General features: G+C 34.1%; 2 protein-coding genes across 3 annotated transcripts; both read right to left on the reverse strand.

The window, feature by feature from the left end:
• Window positions 1-1,990: 1,990 nt before the first annotated feature.
• Rpn13 (regulatory particle non-ATPase 13) lies at window positions 1,991-7,210 on the reverse strand. 2 transcript variants are annotated; one of them, XM_033329966.2, is made up of 5 exons: window positions 6,895-7,210; window positions 6,641-6,757; window positions 4,905-5,247; window positions 4,671-4,837; window positions 1,991-2,311 (listed from the first exon to the last, which is right to left on the reverse strand). In XM_033329966.2, the coding sequence occupies exons 1-5, from the start codon at window positions 7,093-7,095 to the stop codon at window positions 2,084-2,086; spliced, it is 1,056 nt and encodes a 351-aa protein (XP_033185857.2). In that variant the 5' UTR covers window positions 7,096-7,210; the 3' UTR covers window positions 1,991-2,083. The 2 variants fall into 2 exon arrangements, with proteins under 2 accessions (XP_033185857.2, XP_033185856.2); XM_033329965.2 differs by having other exon boundaries at window positions 1,991-2,479.
• Window positions 7,211-16,822: 9,612 nt separating this feature from the next.
• Window positions 16,823-22,744, reverse strand: LOC117154794 (arrestin domain-containing protein 17). Its single transcript, XM_033330076.2, has 9 exons — window positions 22,494-22,744; window positions 22,293-22,412; window positions 22,094-22,209; window positions 20,664-20,783; window positions 20,375-20,589; window positions 20,021-20,194; window positions 19,293-19,466; window positions 18,419-18,665; window positions 16,823-17,850 (listed from the first exon to the last, which is right to left on the reverse strand). The coding sequence occupies exons 2-9, from the start codon at window positions 22,346-22,348 to the stop codon at window positions 17,696-17,698; spliced, it is 1,257 nt and encodes a 418-aa protein (XP_033185967.1). The 5' UTR covers window positions 22,349-22,412; window positions 22,494-22,744; the 3' UTR covers window positions 16,823-17,695.

Consider the following 22,744-nt stretch of genomic DNA (forward strand, 5'->3'; position numbering starts at 1 on the left):
GAATTATAAAGCGAACGAAATTGCAGTCACGAAAACAAACACAATAACGGAATATCGTTAATACGAAGCGCGAAATATTTTACTGATTCGATACTGCCAAACTCTGCAAGATTTTACAGAATGGCCACCGCCGCTTTCACTCACGACGCGATCCTACCAAACACGATTTCAGTAAGAACGGAACGAAGCCGCCAAAAACGATCACCAAGTGTCAAGGTTGCCATTGTACACGAACATGTCGAATATACCGATTGTGTGAGTATGTTGAATGCACTCGCATACACTCTACACTCTCTTCATTTCTGTTATGTTAGTAGAGACATAAAACAATAATATTTTATCGTAATGCTCGCACTTATTTTACAATGACACCGATACTGATGTACAGTAATCTTTGTTATAAAGTATTTCAATGCACTTTTATATTTTATGCATAACGAACGCCGTATGTTTTTCATTAATTTACCGGGAAACTTTCGGCAACATTCACCGAAACAGTAATCAACATCCGCGAGAAAGACCCCACTACTTGTTCGATTCACCAGTTATTGCGAATGCTCATGTGGTCAGGATTGTAACAAGTAAATAGAATGAGGTATCATTGTCTCATGGACTTGTTTACAAACAATGATGTACATATGATGGCATTTAAGTCTATTTACTTGTTACATATAATTAAACTGTATATAGTATTATGTTTAATAACAGTCTATGCAATAAGGATTTAATGTTAAATCCTTTTTATCTTTGGTTTAATACGTCATATTGTATAAATACAGAATTTTTTAACTATCAACTAGTTATACATTATTAAACAACATATAATCCTTTATAAGAAAAATAATAAAAAAAGACCATTAAATTTTGTATAAGTTGGATAATTAAGAAACTATCAATAAAATATTTAATTTAATCATAATATCGTTAAAATGAATTTTATTTTAACCCAACATTATTATAAAATTGTACACATTAAAAATTATATAATTACGACTTTTGTGTAACTAGAAATACTTGTACTTTACCATTTCTTAAATTACAGCTATTTTTAAATAAAATATAGAGAAGTACTTTCAAATATATGATTTCTTGTTTTGAGCCGTTCCTGGATGATGTCATAATCGACAGACCAATGAGAAATTCTGTGAATTAACTATACAACTGTCTGGCAACATAGGTTATATGCGTTCTGCCAGTGTTTATACTATAAGAGACAAACTTGTTAATATATAATATTAATAAGAGAGAACTATATTAAATACTCGAAGAACCGAGTAGAAATACTGAATTTATATAACAATTGTTTCTTGACACAAGTTGTGCAATTTTACGCAGAACATGATAGAATGACTATGTTTAATCTTCTATATCGATTATCCGCGTTGGCCAATAACGTGTTTGTGCGTCGTAAACAATGTTCTTCTATTGGTCAATTATATTCCCGCCATTAAATATTGAAGAATATGAAATTATATACAAATATGTACATAATTTGGAAATTTTATATTTTTCACTTTTACTTACTTTACTTTAAGATGTTCATATTTATCCATAATTCGTTCAAAAACACTTAATTGAAAAACAATATATCGTTAATTAATTGCAAATATAAAAATAGTATTTTATTATAACCAATTAAATTTGGAAAGACAAGAATTATTTGCTAAAATTTGAATCTACAGGATGATTATATAAATTAATATTAATAGATTATATAAAATTTTTTAAAGGCTAACAATTATATACATAAAAAGTATAACTACATGTATTAGTAATATGTATCAATAATATATCATTATATTAATAATATTAACTAAATACAATATATTACAAAATTAAAAAATTCAATTTGGAGGTCATTTTTAATTTTGATTTATTCATTGATGTTTTATTATACAAATTTTATTGGATTTGAAATTTAAAAAACTTGATATATTTACAATAAGAAGGAGAGATATATGTAAATATCATTATATTATAACAAAGTATATCATTCATTAAGGAATTATTTATTACACATAAACGATTATAATGTAATACACATTGTATATCTTCTAAATGAAAATATTGTTAAATTCTATTTTTAATCTAAATCCAATCCTTCATCATCATCACCTTTCTTATCAGGATTAGGTGCTGGTGGAGCTTGTTTAGTATTTTTGTCCTCCTGTCCTTGCTGCGTTTGTTCTTGGCCACTCTTAGCTTCAGACTCGAGAGCAGTGACGAATTCTTCAATGTTTCCACTGGCTGCAGCATTGACAGCATCTGGACCCAAGCCAAATTGACGGATGACAGGTCCCGCCTGGCCTGACTGCAAAGCAGACCAGAACATTGATAGCGCCTGGGAGAACTGGGGAGACACTAGCGTGGTACACAGGTGATCCCCTGGTGGTAAGTGCGGGCTCATTGCACGCTCCAAGCTTTCCGTTGCAGAAATTGCCGCAGGGATGACATTGGTCAGCTCAGTTGCTACTCCCCTCTGCCGGACAATAAGCTGTGCTGTAGGTGGCCGAAAACAACAAATAATCCCAGAGAAACTTCCCCAACTACTCAACAGAGCGAGAGTCTCCGACAGCCAGGAAAAGTTCATGTGGAAAAGAATATTAAATAACGAAACAACCATGCCTCTGCCCTTTGATTTTATAGTAATAGTTTTATTGGCTCTATACTGCGTTTCAACTATTGGTGGTACCACTGATTCTATGAAATGATAAAAATTAATATGTTACACAGTTAAAATTAAAAATTCATAATATTTAATATATATTATTCGTTTGTTTATTATATCTTCTCTTTTGCATATCTTATAATAGTATTAAGCAAATTAATGCAAAGCATACAAATAATAAAATAAAAATATTAAATAGACAAAAACTGTGTACGCAATTAGTATACCACTTTCTATCTTTTAAGATTTATAAATAATATCAATATCAATAATTTAATTAGTACACTGAAAATTTCATAATCATAATTTATAATAACAAAAGATTTATCAGTGTTGAAAAAATAAATACTGGTTTGTACAAATTAAAAATTATCATATTTGTAATTATTTGACACATGTGTTAGTTCTGATAAATAAGTGTATAAAATATCCATTAATACCTGGCTTTGAAATTTAATAATTTATACCACGAAAAAATCTATATTAAATCAACCTTGTGATATCAAAAAATGACACAACAGAATATACGTTGAAGAGCTGGTTAGAAAGGAAATAATTTCAAGTCATTAAACAATGAAATATCATTTCAAGTATGTTATCAAGAATACCATTCTGTTCCTGATAATGATAACAGCTGAAAGAAAAGATATAATTAATAAAAAAAGCAGATAATATATTACAGTGAACTACTGTTTAATAATTGTTGTGACTGAACAAAATGTAATTGCACAATATTGAAATATTTAATTATACAATATAAAATGCGAAATATATGTTTGATAAGATGTGTGATATATATTATCAATGCGCACGCGCGTTTGTTTGCGTGGAAGTTATCTAATCTATATGTATAAATGTAAAATAAAATAATGACACAAAAATCAAATATAAAGTTATTATAAAACCATACTTTACACATGGGAAATTTTTGTATTAAAAAAAAAGAATGAAATTTTTTATATGATTAAAATTCATTCTAGCGACATGCAAAATAAGATGGATACAAACATATTTCTAATGTTTTCTATATAAAATTATGTAGTATGACAGAAAACAACATATAGCATGTTAGAAAAAAAGAAGCTGTTAAAAATACTAGTATGTTATACTAGTATGTTATGATAATTTATCTATTTGGTTTTATTAAATATTTGTACTGAAGTAATGTATATGTTCTTGCTTACAAAGAAAATGATTTCGCCCTTGAGTCGTTAATAACCCATACAAGTGATTGATTCGACATTAAATAATCGAAATAAAAAGAGAAAAAAAAGAGAGAAAAAGAAAATGAAACATAAATATATATTATTTTATTCAGCAAATATTTCTGTAGAAAAAATTTGTATAGTCATATAGCATTTAATATTTTCATATCTCCCTTTTGTTGCCCTAGTATTTTGTATCTTTATTATATCTGTTTTTCTTCTATTTGTTATAACTGTTACCAATTAGAGTATCTCAATTTTCGTTAAAACGAAGAGTATAAAAAATAATAAAGATGAAAACTTATATATTTTGAGATTACAGCAAGTCTCAGCAATATAATATAAAATTGACTACCTTTATAAATGCACATTTATTATTTTTATTATTTTTGAAAGAATATAAAGATTCTTTCTTGTTGTTGCTTTCTGTCCTATCGTGTTCTATGTTCCAATTCTAATTTATGTGTATTTCTTATGTATAAGATTATTCTAAAGTTGTGGTTTCAATGATTGTTGTCTTTCAGTTGATTGAACAAAAAAGCTATAATAAATAAAAAAGATATACAAGATATTCTATATAAGATATTATTGAGTGCCAATGTATATTGTTATACATCATTTAATTTAGATTATTATTATTTCTGGGTATAAATTGTTAGCTGTTAGAACCTAAACATTAGATAGATTTATATTAATATTTTGAAAATGAGGTAGTTTTACAATAATAATATTGTTGAAAAGCTGAAAATGTAGAAAAAATATATTATATAAAGCTATATATGGAGAAAAGATATTACCTGAACAACAGATTCTGTTCCTGTAGGTGTTGGAATCTCTGATAAAAAGTTTTGTAGATCACTAAGTTGAATTTTGTTATTTGTATTTGTTGTTGTTGTTGTCGTTGTTGTTGTTGTTGAAGCAGGTGTTGATGTACCTGATGTTCGTGATGATGATTTATTATCACCTAAGCAGAGATTTACGTGAATCACTTATACAAATTATATAATAAACTATACAATAAGTACGCTTACTATTAGGTTTAGGGGGATCATTAGCAGACGATGCTGAAGATATTATTTGCGTAGCAGGTCTTACAGTACTTGTAGTAACTCGAGTCGATGCAGTTGTTGTAGATGTTCTAGCACTTTGCACACCTTGAGGTCTATTCATTGTACCCAATAAACTACCTAAACCAATTTGGCCTACACCACCAAATAATTGCATTAACTGCTGTTGTGACATATTATTTAATAAATTCTGCAGATCTCCTTCTGGATTTGTACTACCACTTCTTTGTGATCCAGGAGTCGGTGGATTGTTAAGAACTTCATTAATTTTTCTACAATATTCTTCATCTTTGTCTGTTTTAAGATCCTGTATAAAAATGAGGCATGTAGCATTAACTACTTTTAAAATATCTTATCAATTTTTGTGGAATTACTATATCTTTTCCTAGACTACACAAAGTACGTATATATATTTTATATGATATACCTATATATTTTAGTTGCTTCATAATACATTCTACAATATTTTGTATAAAAATATTATTACATTCTTATTTATATTTGAAATCTATTTCTACCTCAGGAGGTAATGAGCGAAAGTCTAAGGTAAGAATATATAATTTTTAATCTAATTAATTACCGATTTAATAATTTTGGATGAGATGATTTTACATGTGTCATGCATATATTATTGTACATAACTTATTATATGTACATAGAGTGTTTTGTTTAACTGGAAATGGTAGTATATCTCACGAGAGATTAAAATTATCAAAAAAATGTTTTAACAATGTTTGGGTTGAAAAGGGACATCATATGGTGCAAATTACTTTTTTGCGGATTGTATAGTGGAGGAGATTTTAGGTACAACATAATTTTTTTGAATGGAATCATATATTTTTTAATATTCTAATCGATCCACCTTGGTGTTCCCTATAAAAAGGTGTTGACCTATATATGTCAAAAAATTATTAGTTTAGCAGACATTTTAAATGTAATTTGTCGTATGAAAGACAAGGAAAGACGCAAAACGGTTATCTTATGTTTACATTGTAACATGTGAAAAATAAAAACAACATAAACAAGAATATTGTCTTGTGTCTCTCCTTGTCTTTCATATGACAAATTAAATTTTAAATATCTACTAAACAAATAGTTTTTTGACATAGGTAGGTTAATATCTTTTTATAGAAAATTCTACAGTGAATTGATTAGTGTACTAACGCATATATGGTCTCATTTAAAAAACCACAGAACCATTCTAATACTCAACCTGCAAAAAGATAATTGGTTATGCAACTTTCATTGAAACGTTTTTTTTGATAATTTTAATTCTTTGTGAGATATTCTATCGTATCCAGTATACAAAATACCCTGTATAATATAATACATGTTTAAAATGTATAAGTGATAAGAACATATATAACAATTATAGATAGGTCTCTTTTAATTGTAAATAAATATTAAGCTTCATATATACCATTAGAAAGGTATTAATGTAAAGCAATGAACACATAAAAATATTTTATATAAAAGTTTCATATATAATATGCAAAGTTTCTTAACAAGTTCCTTATTAACTAAAGAATTACCTAACAAGTAATTTATAAACATTGAAAAAATAATCATTTTGTCTTTGTTATTTTAAAAATCTACACCTTTTTTATTCCCTTCATAAATACTAACTTTCTATAATATAATTCGCACAAAATATAAACAAATGTGTGAGATTTAATATTTAACATTAAAACCCATCTTACCTGAAGCCAAACAAAGAATTTTTTGTTCGATGATTTAAATCGTAAGAGGTATACTCTTCCAGTTTTACATTGGGGAACATGTTTAAATTCACAATCATCAGGAAAAATAATCAGGTCCTATAAATAAATAAAGAATATCGATAAGATGATTATAGAGAAATCTAAACAAAGTTTGAAAGAAGTATATCAATTTTACAAATAATAAATATTTTTGAATTGTAATGAATTTTAAAGATAATAAAAAATATCTTTACATCCTCAACATATCCTGACACACGATCTTTCCAACAAAAATGCATTAATGAATCATCAGATTGATAAACGTAAAGCTGTCCTTTTCGAATATCTGGATAAACCATCTTTCCCTTCATAGTCATTTTCCCCGCTTTAAATTCCACCAAATTTTTAGGGGTTCCGCGTGAAGCATTATTTCCAAATAAGGCTCCTCCTGACATAGTTGATATTTCGAACACCTTGTTTTGATAAATATATTAAAAACTCTACACGCGGTTAATTCACTTTTAACGGCGCGCTGATGACACTGCACTTTAAAATGGCGTGTTAGATTTCCTATCTTACATAGAATTCTCAAACATATGCGCCACTAGTGGCGAACTTGATAATTGTGTTTACATTCAGATTTTATCGACAGAGCATAAACAGTCAGATTATCTATATTTTTATATCACTAACATGGTACAGGATAATGGTACAGGATCATAGGCATATAAAAATAGAGTGAGCGCTCTGAACAAACGATATAGGAATAGAAAGAAAACGCTGCATAGAGACCCCTTGTGTCCTTGTCTAATAACGCATGCACATTCATATAGTAAATATGCAAGTGTAACAACGATTAACGAGTGGCATTAGTGTACAATACTACGTATACAATGTCAGAGAGGAAATTTTCTCTTTAACAGTATACATGATATCGGAGAGTGGTAGAGAGTTTCCTCTCTGATGATACGTATCTGAGTTATCTTCGCCCTGGTGGCAGAAATAGGAATTAAAATTTAAAATTATACCATTTCGCGCGGCGTTATGTTGAAAGAAGGAAGCAGCTTCTAAGAGTTCGTTATAAAAGTGAAAAATTTAATATACCACATCAAGTTATTGCTTCAAAATGGTGAGAATCTTAATTTGGTTCATTTTATATTTATAATCTAATAAAATTTGGGCGATTTGTTGTTTTTGGATGCGAATAGACGATTATTAGTATTCAATCAAGGTCATACCTACATTGAGAAAGCATCGAGAACCAATATATTATTATTACCTATCGTAATCGATTATAATATCAATTATAATAGGTAATAATACATCGTAGTACTGCCATTTCGATTTCGTTTCAATAATTTATATCATTTAGTAATATTTTGTCTTCTACTATCTTCTTACATAATTAATGCTATGTGTTTAACAACGAATTGTAATATTTCATGTTTTGTTACAGATTTCTCATAAACTGCATTTCTTCATATTTTCTAGGAAGAACTTCAAAAGTCAAGCATGTAAGTATCTTTGCAATTGTATTCTTCACAGTTTGCATTCCATGATATTTGTTGTTATCAAAATATCAACCTCTATTACATTTAACATATTAACAATTATTAATATTCAAGTCTAATAAACAACAATCTTTAATTATCTTAAACAATTTGAATAATCAACATTATGTTTTTAAAAACGAATTATAATATTCTTTATTTTATGATAGATTTTTCTCAATCTCCATTTTTACCCTTTATGCTTGATGATAAACATAAAATTATGATGAAAGATAAAAGCTATTCGTACTTGTTACTGAACATTGTCTTAAATATGTTTTCTATTCATCAATTTCATCAATTTGACTGTTTGAATACGCTAAATTTGCGCGCGCTTGTATATACAAAAATCGAACGCTCTTATTGGTGCAATATATTGTCAAAGTCAAATCAAGCGTGCCTATTGGTGGAGAATATTCTCAAATGTAATTGACCGTTGTTCCTATTGACGTAATATATTGTCACGTCAAATGGAGCTTTGCTATTGGTGCGAAATATTCGAAAGTCGTAGTTTCGCGGAGAATCGTGGTCTGTCATTGTACTCTTGAATGCCGTGGAGCGAGAATTTGTCTTGTCGAGCATTACCCTGTTGTTATTAGTACTTTCATTTCGACTTCATCAGCATTTCTACACTTCTATCCGCTTCATTTAAATAGTATGTTCGTATTTAATCATTTATTAATTATAATCTTAGTAAAATTAAGAAATTTTCGTTTATTTTCATCGTTGACTGTGTACTTAGCAAGTTACAATCATCGATAGCTCATATTATCGGTTTTTGAGGTAGAATTTGGATTCTATTATTACTTTATGTCACTATAATTGGTTTCATTATTGTAAATGATTGGTTTATTATACATTCATTTTTTGCTATATTTTTGATGATTAAAGTTATTGAAAATTCACATTACTGGTCTTTAAGGCAGACTTTGGATTTTATTATTGCTTTATCTTACTATAATTTGTTCAGATATTGTAATGTTATTGTAAATTATTGATTTTTTTGTCATACATTTATTTGAAATTGTTGGTTTTCTTTTGTACAGATTATTCGTTGGTAACGTGAGTAAAAGAAAAGGGGTTCACATCACAGACGCCACAGCGATTAATAATCGATAATTCGAACTAATACAAAATGGACGACACAGACGATTAATAATCAATTCGTTGGTTTCCCATGCAGATTTGGTAATGATTGAGTTATCATAACAAAGCAGATTCAAGAATGTAAGTATCTCTGTATATTGCATTCTAATTTATTTGATTATTAGTATTTTGGTCGAACTATTATTAATTTCCATTGACATAAAATCTATAGTTATAATATTGAAATACACAAAAAATATATTTAACGTGCTTCAGAAATGATTAGATTATCATCATAAAATTAAAAATAAAGTGGTTAAAAATTATTATTTTAGCCTTCTTATTTTTATAGTTAGATTAGATTTCACATGTTTTGTTTCAGTTTTTCATAACTTCTACCTTTCCATGCGCTTCGGGAAGGACGCAGTGATGCTTCAAAACTAAACGTGTAAGAATCTTTGCATATCGTATACCAATTAATTTTATACCTTGTATTCTGCTTTAATTATTCATAATGAAAAAACAAGTCTGATTTTAAACTTTAATGTCAGAGTTTCAATTGTACAGTAATTAGAGTTTACTAGCAATTTTACTTTTTTATTATCATTAAGGTTCAACATTTTCATAGAATTCCACATTACATTATCTCAAATTTGTTGTCGAATCATTACTTAATTTTCAAAATAAATTATTCACGCATATATTATTCATATATGTATAATAAGTCATATTTTGTTAAAGGTTTATCACTCCTTCCTCTTCCTTCTGTTTCCTGAAAAGGATCTAGTGGAACTTCAAAAGCCAAGAATGTAAGTAATTTTGTAATCTGTACTTTGTTTAATTCTATTCCTCGCTACTCTTGATTTGGATATAGTTATTAAAATTTTAATAGAAATTAATAGAGGATAATAGAGATCTCCCACTACTTCAAATTTTCTAACTAATTAACGTCATATTTAAGAGCAAATTATAATATTCTGTGTATCGCTATAGTTCTTTCCATGATGGGACTGCTGCATGGCTTCTCTTTGATGACGGTCTTCACAGCATCGGTAGTCACCGACTATGATCCTCCCATCTTATCGTGAGTCGCATGCATTTTCGTCCCTCTGGTCACTCAATCATGTCGTAGGATGAAAGGTCCGAATCGACACGGGTGACTGGTTGTATTACGTAGATTTCTTAACGAGCATAGTGATCGCGGGTATTTGTTATACTCGTGAGTAATAACATTTTCTTTTCTGTGTCTTATTTATTAGTTCAGAATAGCTCTTCTTGCACATCGCGTTTTTTAATATTAGTGATGATGCATTGACACAATCATTGACACGAGTGTGGTATTAATATTGATAACTAGTTTATGTATGTACGAGTGAAAATGACAATTTGTATTCATTATACATATATATTTGCTTATAAAATCAGAGTGCATGTATTCAATACAAAGATAAAATATCCATACAAGCATACGTATGTAATGGATAAATGACGCATATTAGAGTCTTTCTTGTTTCCTTTAAAGCTTTTCTCATTGTTTAAAATTTACACACCGGTTTCATTAATTTCATAGTATTATAGTTTGTAGTAGTACGATATTTGAACTAGCTTTTTCTTCATGTATGGATATTAGTTTTATTTTTGTTTTAAGAATTAGTGTTTCGGCCTACCATCGCGATTGTTTTAATTAGTTTTCTAGTTAGAGTTGCGTTGATGAATGATCGCGTTTTTTAAAGTAGCGTTGCGTTTATATTCAATGCCCAATCTTCTTCCACTGGATCGTGGAAGCACGTTCCTGCTCCTCGACCATCAAATGCAGTTTCACCAGTAGCCTGTTATATAATGGCTACACTGGACTGTTATTAGTGTTGCGAACATATAAATCTGAGTGCATAGAGTAATAATTATTAATGTTGCGTAAATAATTCACACGGAAATTTTCTGTTTTTTTTTCTTTTCTTTCTTGTCAATAGCAAATTAATTAACATTGCAAAAGTAATAAAGCACTCGTCGCGATTTGTTTTGAGAAATTTCTCAAATGTTTCATAGCTATGTATAGTAAATTAGAGTTGCGAAACGAAATGGATATTCCATTCACGGTTGTTCGGTTACATCGAGTGGATACTTTGATGGCTCTTCTGGCTTGTAGCGCTAAGTCATATTATTTGTTAATAGCGAATATTATTTATTCACATTATATCATTTATTTATATAATCGCTGTTCTATAATAGACAGACAAAAGCATGTATGTATATATGTACCTAGCTGGTATTTACTGTCATCAGTTTCAAAAAATGAGATTATCCAACAGTCGGACACGAAGGGACAAAGGAAGGAAAGTGTGCGATGGCACACCACCGAGGCATCCATCACAATTTTCGGCGGAACATGGAGAAGTTATAAATCCTCTTCATCCGTGATGCGTGAGCTTCGAGTATGCAAAAGTTGACTTCATCGCCCATGTCGCTCAAGTTGATGCACTCTGGATATGATAAAGCTGACTCCTAATTCAGCCGGTAGGTAGCAAGGTAGAGATCGACAGCGGGGAAGGGTTGCAAAGAGAGAGGGGGAGCGGAGAGAGAGAGAGAGAAAGAGAGAGAGAGAGGAGTAAATGGTCAGAACGGGGAGAGAGGGAAATAAGCCCCGTTAAGCCTATGAATGCTCGTCGAGCGCCGATAACAGAATTACTGCTGAGGGCTGTTTACACCGGGGCTAGTGCAGCCGCGTCGAGCGCAGCTAATTGTTTTAACCGCCCGTACTTAACTATGCGGCTCAATAAGTCCCGGATTTATGTAGCCACCTACGAGGGCCATGGTACAATGACTGTTTTAACGAAGAGACCAACGATAATACTCGACAATCACGCGAATAAAGATTGCAAAATGTCCCAGATGTCCGAAGATACGATAAATGAACATAGCGTGTGACAAATAATTCGACGATTCTTCGATTTAACGATTCGACGACTCGACGATTTAATAACTTGCAATTCCGAAGCGAGTGTCACTGAATCTTCGCGTTTCGAAGTCTGAATAGGTGAATTCGTGACGTTGATGAGTATAACAGATGGAAGGAACGTTTACTAGGCGAGGAATAAATTTACAAAGATAGTTGGTAACTTGAAATATCAAAATATCTTTTAAGTTGTCCAGGAAGCGGAAGTCTTACCAGCATTTAGCGTTCATTAGAGGGGCTTTAAAAGTAAAGATACCTTGAAGAGTAGAGCAAAGAGGCATCGATCTCACGGTTTTCTCAAAGCGGTGCTACGTCTGTAAGGGGATCGGGTAATTGAATAAGCGCGAACCAACGATAGAAACGTCTTCCTTTTTCAGGGTGGAAAGTGCGAGGGTAATAAGGTCAAAAGTGATTTACCTTGGTAATTCGTGCCGGTAAGACCTGTACAGACGTTTTAATCACGCGCCCGTAAACTCCGACTGGTTCCTTTCGTTGTGTAACGTTTTCATGCGTCTTTAGAGAATTATGCGCAAAAAGACGCTTTCAGGGGGCGAGGGAAGGATGGACAGGATTTAAATTCGCCGCTGAACAGACGGTTTTCCCGGGGGTAAATGAGAACGTGGGTCGCGGTACTTGGTCTTCGCGGAAACGTTTGTGATTCTCTGAGGGTCGACCATTGAAATTCAAAGGAAACCCATTCGGTGAGGGTGTACAAGTTTTCGCATCGCTCTTGGCTAGTATCACACGGCGAACCATCTTTCTTCTTATCTTTTTTCGGTCTTTCGACTTTCAACTCTAACCGTATCCAAGCCATATAATCGGAAAACTCTAGTTAATACTGGATATCTCCGGATCGTAGGTAAACACAGCAGTTGCGTTGGATTTAAGTCGGGCGATGGTGATAAATAAATTCCATTGATGTTGCTTATCACGTAAAATACAGAATATTATAAGTTAAAGCGGCACAGTTTAAAATTAAGTAACTTGACTTAAACTGTTGCGGATAAACTAAGTACTATAGGTACTGTTGGAGAATTTGTTCGTTCGAGAATGTTTATTCAGTTGATAGTTTATTGGGAAATTATGCAGTAAGTTTAGTCAGGTGTAGGATCGATTGCAAACACTTGATAGGCTTATGACGTTCGATTGCTGGAATCTTTGAAGGAATTAGGACATGTTTGTCGTTGAATACACGCGTGCAAAGTCATTAATTGTTGCTACAAGCACTTTATCAGTTTCATTCGTAAAGGTGGATACAGTAGAATCTCGATTAGCCGAGTTGAACCGTATCGGGACTTTTTCGGATAATCGAAAACCTTGATAATATGGAAATCGCATAATCGCATAATAAAATCATAGAAAACATTTTGATAATGTAACGTTGTACACGTATTTAGGTTTAATTAATTATTTAACCCGGTGAAAGTTTGATTAAATGCTTTCACAGCATCTGACCATCCACACTTTGCTCTTCGCGTTAAAATGTCATAAAATAAACATGTAGAGAAATGAATGCGAAATAGTAATGTGAAATTCGACGTGGGATAGATCGTCGTCACGATTATCCACGTGCAGTTTATTATAAGTTAACTAATGAAACGAAGGAAAAGTGAAGCATCGATTCGCTAGTGTGATGTATAGATATAGCTGCATCAAGGAGAATGTCATCGTCGTGAGTGTTTTCATTGGTAACTATCCGCCGTGTGTGTATACGTAACAAACTCTGATTGGAGCAAATCCACGTAAACTCGTCTCCTGCCAGGGGCGCTGCGGGAAATTTAGAGGAAACTTTATCGTTCGGTTGGCAAGTGCCAACATTGCACGCTACCTTGAAAGCCTTCATTGTATTGCAAACCCGATTTTCAGAGTCTACAGGCTCGAAGAAAAAAGTAAGCAGCCGGGTAGGAGTGAGTGCATTGCCTGCTTACCTCATGAAGGATTACCCTTCAATTTTTCCAAAGAGCACAACCCTCGCGTTTTCGGTTCAATCGCCTCGTTACCTTTTGAAGGTTACTCGTACATTATTTTATTCTCATTGTAAATCTTCCATAAAATGGAAACCGAAACTTTTCAATAATTCTTCTATATTTTCGCATGGAAATTGAATTACTGTTCTATACATTTATAGCGTTTTACGAGAATTTCGTGCGAACAAAATTGGAAGCTTCGCTATATATTCGATGAATAAACCTTTGATCGACGAAGAATTACTAGACCTGGCAATGCTTTTATCTTTCATTTAGCTCTCGTCGTATTTTTTCGTCGATTTTCAGCAAACGCGGAACTACAGAGTCTGGTCTATCTATAATTTGGTTTCAGCGGTGAGACAAAGTCGAATTTTCTGAAAGAATTTTTCTAGTTAGACACGAGAAATTTCAAATGCTAGGCGAGCGGTAGCCCTTTGCGGAAGCTCGTTCTTGCGACAGCCGATGGTTGTAACACCGGGTTCTACAAAAGTAGTACGAACTTTTAATTAGGTGCACACTCTGACGCTGTGACTTGAACATAAGGGTACATCGAGGCGACCTGACCTCGCTAAAGATCGATTAGCCGCCGTACGACGAGCTTTCGTTTCTTCGTTTGCCTGAATAGGGCTGGAAGTGTAATGGCTGATTAGAAATTAATTTTCGAGACCGCCTTGCAATACTCCTTCTGATCGCAAAATTAATTATAACCAACGGACGTGAAATATGATAACTCCATCTTAATACGAGCTTCACGTATATTAATTATTTAATAATCGTTCGGAAATTACGATGAACAATTTCCTGAGGATATCTATAGATAGAGAAAACTAATTATCGTAAAATACACATATTATTACGATTTTTAAGCTGAAACATGCGGTTTCGTGAATTATTTCACGAGGACAGGTAACGGTAACGTGATTGCGAGTTAACCTCGGAAAAATTAAAAGGAAAGACCGAGCTGGTTTACAAGGAACTTCAATTTTCGTGAATTTCACGTCGCTTGGTCGATGTTACAAGCCAGGAACGTTTAATCACTACGAAATTAGGATAACCTCGTGCTGCAGTGTCGTGATTAAGCCGAACCTCCAGACTTGGCCACCTATGATGTGGTCTTTCAAAGTAGATATACACACCGTGGTGAAGGAAGATGCAACACAAACGAAGGAGAACAGAGAAAGACGAGGAGCATTTGCTAGACAGCGCGTCCGTAATCAAAGACCCACCATTGCCATATCGAAAGCTCACAAAGTTGGAGCTTCCCTGCCAATTTCGTCATCATCTGTTGCCAACCGCAAAATCAAGAAGCTGATAGGGTTATACACCCTGTCGAATCCGGCCTAGAGTACAGCAATTTCACGATATCGAGTTGCATGTAATGTATCTTGATAATATATGCAGTTCAGCGTAGTTTGATGCAATTAGTGACAGATTTCTTTAGAAACTGTTTTCCACGGAACGGCCCTTTTCAATTTTATATTAATAGTCAACCGTTGCTTAAAACGAACGTTTGTTGCCATCTTGAAACCATCTTGATCTCGAATCGTTTGAAATCTTGAAATGTTTCCCATTTTTAGAAAGAACAAACGTTTTCACGCGAGTGAAATATTTGGTTATGTCCGACACAATGTCACGCGTCTCTCTTGTTGATTTTTTCACAAATCTCTCCAGTGGAGTAAAAATTGTCACTATTTTTTAATAACAATGTAAATTCTAAAACGTCACTTTTGTAAGTATTCCGAGTGTTTAAGTAAAACTTAAATTGTTAATCTCTTTGCGATCATCGCCTTGTCTCCCATAGTATCTTCTCGTCCAAATATTTTCTATTCTGTCGCGTAAACGATAAAGTATCGATTAAATTACAAACTAACAAATTTTTCGCGATTTCGCGAAAGAAGGAAGCTCGAATAGAGAATATAGAGCAAAGAGAGGCGTAACAAAGAGTATTCGTAACCTTCGGTATTTGTCAAATTCGGTGGCAAGTTATAGTCGCAGCATCGAACGCGGCATTTTTATTTATTCCGTTGAATACGAGCTACGATCAGAGTAAATCCCACGGCACAACGAATAGATACGATTTTTCATTTGCGTTTTTTTTTTCTCTACTCGTCGGGTCTTGTACACCGTTTATTCGCCACCTGTACCAACCGCCACTCTCTGTAATTGCATTTCCACGACGATCGATGCACGTTATTGTTGAATCACGCATTAACAACGTCATTAATTCAAGCGTGCGACGTGAACGAGACCGTTCGCCCGTACATACGTTGAGAAGATTACGAAACGGTAAGCTGGCACCGTTTAATGATTCGTATGAATGCCGCGCGATGCGTCAAATACATTTTTCGGTTTTCAGCAATTTCTCACGCATTCGTCTCGGTTTATTTAAAGCACACGTATATTATTTTAATGAAAGGAAAAAGTATACAGGCGTGTATTTATTTGACGAGAGAAAAGAGCGAGAAAACTCGCAGCTTTTTCAATCGTATTAAAGCTGACAGAAGTTTTTAATGATGATTTTCAACGTATATAAGAATATCAGTAAATTTGCGTTTTATTATCCGTCGTTAGTCTTTCCGCATTTGCTAATATTGAAATTGATTCCACCGAGTATTTCGTTATTATGAATATTCATATTACCATTTATGGTTGATTTATATTTAAAGTACTCGATTAAATTTTCACTATTTAAAATACGCTTATTAATATCGTTGCACAATTAATGCGTAATTATCATTTCATATATAGGATTCTTTTCGCTTATGCCACTCTTTGGAAACGCCACCTCCTCAACGCTTCTATCAACCCATTTAATTTAGAACGTTCGTGGAACAAACATGAGACAATTTTGAATGATCAAAAAATACATTATATGAAATTAATTCGTATTAATGCACTTGATGTTTTTCCATCGGGTGAGGGAAAGAACACGGGACGGGGAATTAATTTTTCAACGAAACTCATTGAGAACGTTTTCATTGAACATTAAAGCAATACGTGTTTAGTTGTTTCGCAAACTTCGTTTCGACGATATCCGATGTTGCACGGTCTGACAATTATTATAGAATTACTTTGCTCGCAAGTTATCTCGCATGATTAAAGAATTTAATTAGCTGCACAGGTTGGTCCCAACGGATTTTCATATCTCACTCGATGTTTCTAATGATGCTTTTTTTTTTTTTGCTATTTTTCCCTTCTTTTCTTTCGTATATAGGAAATAAAAAGTCAAAGGCAAGAATCGAAGGCAATCGGTCGATCGATAAAGCGCGAAATTGGACGTAAAATTCACGCGTACACTTTTGTACACGCCCCGGTTAAAATGTATACAATTTCTGAAAAGAACAATTATTTTTTACTTTCAACGATGCATCACAATTTTCTTCTTCTTCTTCAGCGATCCGTTGCGGACACCGCTAACAAACGACGAATCCTTGAACGAATAATTAAGCAAGCTTCTCCCTCTTCCTCCCTTTTTCTAGTTACGAAGTCAAGCACTTATCTAACGGTCCTTCTTCTGCGATGATTCGAACGTGTACACGCGATACATAGGCGAGTATGGCTTGACCTCTCCGTCGCTGTCACCATCGTCTCCCGTGGGATCGTCCCTGTCCGGTTTCGAGGATCGATATATTTGACTTTTCTCGTACAGCGGCACTGTTGGAAGAAACATACAGTTTAGTTTTGCTAGTCCTGCTAGAACTACTTGGTAAATAAATGGATAGAGAAACTTGGCAATGAGTTGGTTTTAGTGGATAATGGATGAGGTTGCGATGCAACTAAGTGTTTGTCGAATAGAATTTTTTATTGTAATTCTCGATTGCAAATATTCTCTTTAGATCGTAACGAAGATGGAAGAGATTTGTTCTCGGTTCGTTCTATTCTTTCCGAATTCTACTTTTACGGAATTATCGAGAATTCTTTCTTCAAAAATTGACGACATTGAGATTAGGACTGTTCGTTCATTTTTATCACGATCGAGATTTCAAAATGTCACCGATTATTTAAAATACAAAGATCAGTGGCTCGGCGGGCGACAACAGGTTTGGCCGGAATTTCAGTGAAACTTTTAATTGCGAAAGACAAGGTGGCTACCGTGGTTTCCAACTGACCAGAGATATTTACACTCTTGAGCAGGAGAATAATGTAAACCAACTGGTAGTTTCCACAAATACCGGTAATTAACATGTAGCAGCCGTATATTGTGTAACGGGGCAGTACGTACAAGACAAACTTGGTTTCGTAGTTTCCTCTCTCTCGATGTTTTTCAACGACGGCGTGTCGTTGGCGTATTCTTCCGTAGCCATGGCGCACGGGGGATGAAATGAAAAAGCTTCTGTCACGTCGGCTGTTTTTTGTGGGATTTCGTAATTTTGAAGTGGCACAGTGCCGACTACTATATTTGTTCGCAGTTTCAAGTTCTTCTGAAACATTCTGTAGTACCACTCGCTCACGTCTACGCAGGCCTCGACCTTTCGGATAAAGAGCGTAAAGAAAAAGTAGTATGTACTTGGTTTGCACGTACCATTGGCAAACACGTATCGAAGCTACGTTTTTAACGATCTGATTAATTTTAATGAGAATTCTTTTATTGTGTCCAGTGACCGAAGAGAATCTTGTATTTGTGAAAGTTAACGACGAATTGAAAACCTTGCTGCGTCGAATTTTTATATTTTAAGAGAAACTTTGGTAAAAAATTGAAAAGAGAAATAAACCGCGTTATGAGAACGATTCTATTATACTTTCCTCATACTCGAACAACTTTTTCACGATAAAAAATTTGAACAACTTGAAAGAAGAATAGCAGGATTAACAATGAAACATAGAAGATAGTAAAATGTAGGCTATTATAAGACTTTTACTATTATCGAATTGAATCATGATCGACTATTTATTTGGTTTCTAGAAACAACGATTACCTAATGACACGACGAATTGGTTTGCGAATTGTAGGAATGAACACTACGTATAGTTTCTCTGATGGTACAAAATACCAAGATAAATTTGTATGGAAATTAGATTCTTTCAGTAGTTGTAATCTTAGCTCATTTTGATTTTACGGTCGAATGCAGACAGTACTAAATTTAAGACAGTCTCACTTTAAGCGTGTATAGAACGTCGATGATGTTGCAGTGGATCATCCCGGTGGGTGGTACTGCAGGAACGTCAAACGTGACATCGTACGTATCGGAGTCTTTATTAACGGGCTGTTCTACTTCTACTACGATTTCTTTGTGCTTACGCGACTTTTCCGTCGAACGATAAGACACCACCTAAGAAAATATGTATCATTTAAAACAACTGATGGGAGAATAAAAATGTAATAAAAGAAACACATCTCGAGCATGACCCACATACTTTTACCGCGATACGCTGCGTGAAAAGGTGCTGCTTTCAAATAAAATTCGACGAAAAAACTTTTTCACAGTGCAATTGGTATTAGTCTAAAATAAAGCTATTAACTACGATATTTACTACAAAAATAAGGAAATAACTTGCAGCATGCCATAAAAAGAGGAGATACATTTAAGAGGATATTCTACTGTTCTTGTAACACGTACTCTTATACGGTTCTTTGGCATTTTTCTCCTCTGGCAGTTTCTCCTTATAAAAAACTCATAGGATCTCATCTTTATTCATGTCTTGGTAACATTTACAAATTTGTTTAGAGGAAAAGAGAAAATTGAAATTGATGTTGGTAATTTTGAAGACAGTGCTTTGCATACATACTTTTAAAGTTGTATTCTTCGAAGGAATATAAAGAGATGTTAAAGAACTACGGTAGAATATCCCCCAACTACGTTACAGTTATACAGAAAGAGTATACTTTTTTAAAAACGACTCTGATTTTCGTAACGACGACGGTGGTGGGATTCGTCACGACAATCTCAATCGGTATAGTCTGGCCAGGCACGTAACCACGAACTGGAACAGTCATGGACATGCTGATCGGTTCCGTTTGGCCAATATACATCTTGGATTGTTTGATACTTATTGGCAACTGAAACGATCGTTCGTATCGTTGAAACTTTTAAACGGCGTCGGTCTTAGGCTGAACGTTCTCTGGCATTAACGAAGCGCAAGAGCGAGTCGTTAATTCGAAAACGCACTGTCTGGTTGCGCCTGAGAAACGAAATCACATCGCAAAAGCAATATCGTTGGCTGTTAGATTTCTACTCACGGGAGCGAGAGGATCGCGATTAAGGTCAAGAATGGGTGCCACCGTGAATGGAATAATATTGGTGGAAAACCGATAAATGGTCGTTACGTCCAACAATGCCCTAATCGAGTACCGTACTCGTCCGTATCGGCCCTCGAAGCTGCACGGCAAGTTCTCTGGCAGCGTTAGGCTGAACGGGTAGACGCCTCCAGTTATCATAGTCTTTTCTTTGCCATCTACTCGTGACGAGAATCTGTTAATCCAACATCCTGGTACTCGTGTTCCAATCACTACCATCTCGTGTACTTACCGCCAGCAAGATACGTCTCCACGTGAAGATAATTCTCGAACGCCGAGAACTTACGTCGAATTCCAGCCGATCGATCGGTAAAATACACCTGAGCTTCTCCCTTGCATTTAAGTCTAATTCCTGTGTGCGGGAAGGATCAACTTACAACGATACTATGGCAAAAAGTTCATCATTAAATGTACTGTGCTATTTTGGTTGGCGCATATGAAACGTTGTCTCTTTAATCCTCTAAATATTGCAACCGATAAGAAACGAAATGAAAATTTTCTGAAGCGCTTAACGTTTAATACACGTGTCTTGTAATAAATTTCTTCTCCTTTCTCTACTTCTTCTTCTTCTTCTTCATTATGGAGTAATTAACGACAGGACAAAATGGATTAAATTCAAATTTCGGAGAAACGATATTTCATATGCAAATTAACTAAAATCCTTGTTGGAAGATAATAATGGAAGCTACTAATTATAATACATGTATTTTAATATAACGAGAAGGCAAATACTTTCCAATACAAATTCTATGGTTACCAGATACGTTTCTCTATTTGCTACGTATTCCTAGATTCGAGTAAGAAGTTATTTAAATACTCGTTAAACGTAATGAAGTAACAGCTAGAATTAGCAAAAATTGAAAAGGCAGAGAACGTGCAAGAAATATGTTCGTATTTTACTAGGAACAGTGTATTAGACATGGCTTAACGATCTCTTCAGTACAAGAAAAGTCAGTCGTGAACGTACGAGAGATTCTTCCTGCGTTCTATCTATCCACTCTACGAGCGTTCCTGCAATACCAGAATCACGTGGTAACATCGTCTGGGTGACGTATACAGAGCGGTAGTAAAGTCTTTTAGGTCACCCGTTATGCAACACGATCGATGACACATTTGGCACACGTTCGACTCGAACAGAGAAGAAATTTTTGTGATTGCGAAGCGACAACAAAGGTAAATATCGCGAAAATAAATACGAAGTTAGTCGTGGCTCGTTACAACGAGCCAATCGAATATCTTGCTGCGAGGTGCGTTCCCTCTATCTATCGCACAGCAGGGTCGGCTTTCGATACATCGGAGGCAGTAGAGGAGATAACGTGGCAGACACGACCAACCAGCGAAACTTAAAACTATAGTTGTCCCGTTCTCTGGCCAAGTTATCTGACGGTCGGTTCCGTTCAGATTCATTTCGATGCCTCATTGCAAACGATATCAGCGACGATCTGCTTTCTCTCTCTTTCTGTTTGTTCACGAATATCTGATAAATTTCAAAGTACACTCTGCCATTTTCGACGAGAACAACTTTCTTTGGAGAAAGCGTGGTTTGAAATATTTTCTTCGGTCGAAACAGTTTCCGCCTCGCAACAGTTAACGTCATAGAGATTCAGTTTTCTTCGGAATTAAATTAGATGTCGTTTTTAGATCGCCTTGGCGGTAGCTTACCTAAAGCACTTGTTGGTTCATCCAGATCTAAGCGTACGTTCCCTGAAATCTGATTTCCGCTGTAACAGACCTTCTGAGGGTGGTCGAGGATGACCTCGATACGTTGGAAGCCAATACTAATCGCAGTGAAACGTATATAAAAAAACAGTAATTTGTAAAACGATTCATTTCACCATACTTAATTATCTTCGTGTTCTACCTTTTGGAGAGCGTGGCAGCGATCGACCGATCGGTTTCAGCTTCTATCTCATCCATCTTGTAACACGTGTATACGCAGCTGTTTAAATTATTTTCGACTCATCAGCGATTCAAACTTTCTCTAAATCAATATAAACGCTTTTAATCTAAATTATATAAATTATATATATTATATAAATTAGAGTTACAGATTCTCTTGCACCTTATACAAATAAATACATCTCAGAAAATCACTTTTAACAAGATATTATTCACTGCACACGATCACACTTTGAAAACAACGTTCATCCCCTTCGCGCAGACGTACGTATACTCCATCGATATTATCTTTCCACTAGATTCCTGTCGACTAAACGTTTCAACCAGATGAATATCGTAGACGGTAGACGATCACGCCACGACGTGGAAAAAAACAGAGTCGCGAGCGTGCGAAAGGCTAGTTCGGCTTGCGGG

The sequence above is a fragment of the Bombus vancouverensis genome, chromosome 11 (genome assembly GCF_051014615.1).
Source record: "Bombus vancouverensis nearcticus chromosome 11, iyBomVanc1_principal, whole genome shotgun sequence".
Classification (NCBI taxonomy): Eukaryota; Metazoa; Arthropoda; class Insecta; order Hymenoptera; family Apidae; genus Bombus; species Bombus vancouverensis.

What these genes read in the sequence shown, in the direction of transcription:
- Rpn13 (XM_033329965.2), bottom strand. Translation starts at nt 7,095, where the DNA reads ATGTCAGGAGGAGCCTTATTTGGAAATAATGCTTCACGCGGAACCCCT. An exon ending in TGTCAGGATATGTTGAGGAT is followed by an intron (nt 6,758 to 6,894) that starts GTAAAGATATTT and finishes ATTTATTTATAG; the next exon opens with GACCTGATTATTTTTCCTGA. An exon ending in AATTCTTTGTTTGGCTTCAG is followed by an intron (nt 5,248 to 6,640) that starts GTAAGATGGGTT and finishes ATTTTTATACAG; the next exon opens with GATCTTAAAACAGACAAAGA.
- LOC117154794 (XM_033330076.2), bottom strand. Translation starts at nt 22,348, where the DNA reads ATGGATGAGATAGAAGCTGAAACCGATCGGTCGATCGCTGCCACGCTC. An exon ending in GGAGACGTATCTTGCTGGCG is followed by an intron (nt 20,590 to 20,663) that starts GTAAGTACACGA and finishes CGTCACGAGTAG; the next exon opens with ATGGCAAAGAAAAGACTATG. An exon ending in ACGTTCTATACACGCTTAAA is followed by an intron (nt 18,666 to 19,292) that starts GTGAGACTGTCT and finishes TTTATCCGAAAG; the next exon opens with GTCGAGGCCTGCGTAGACGT.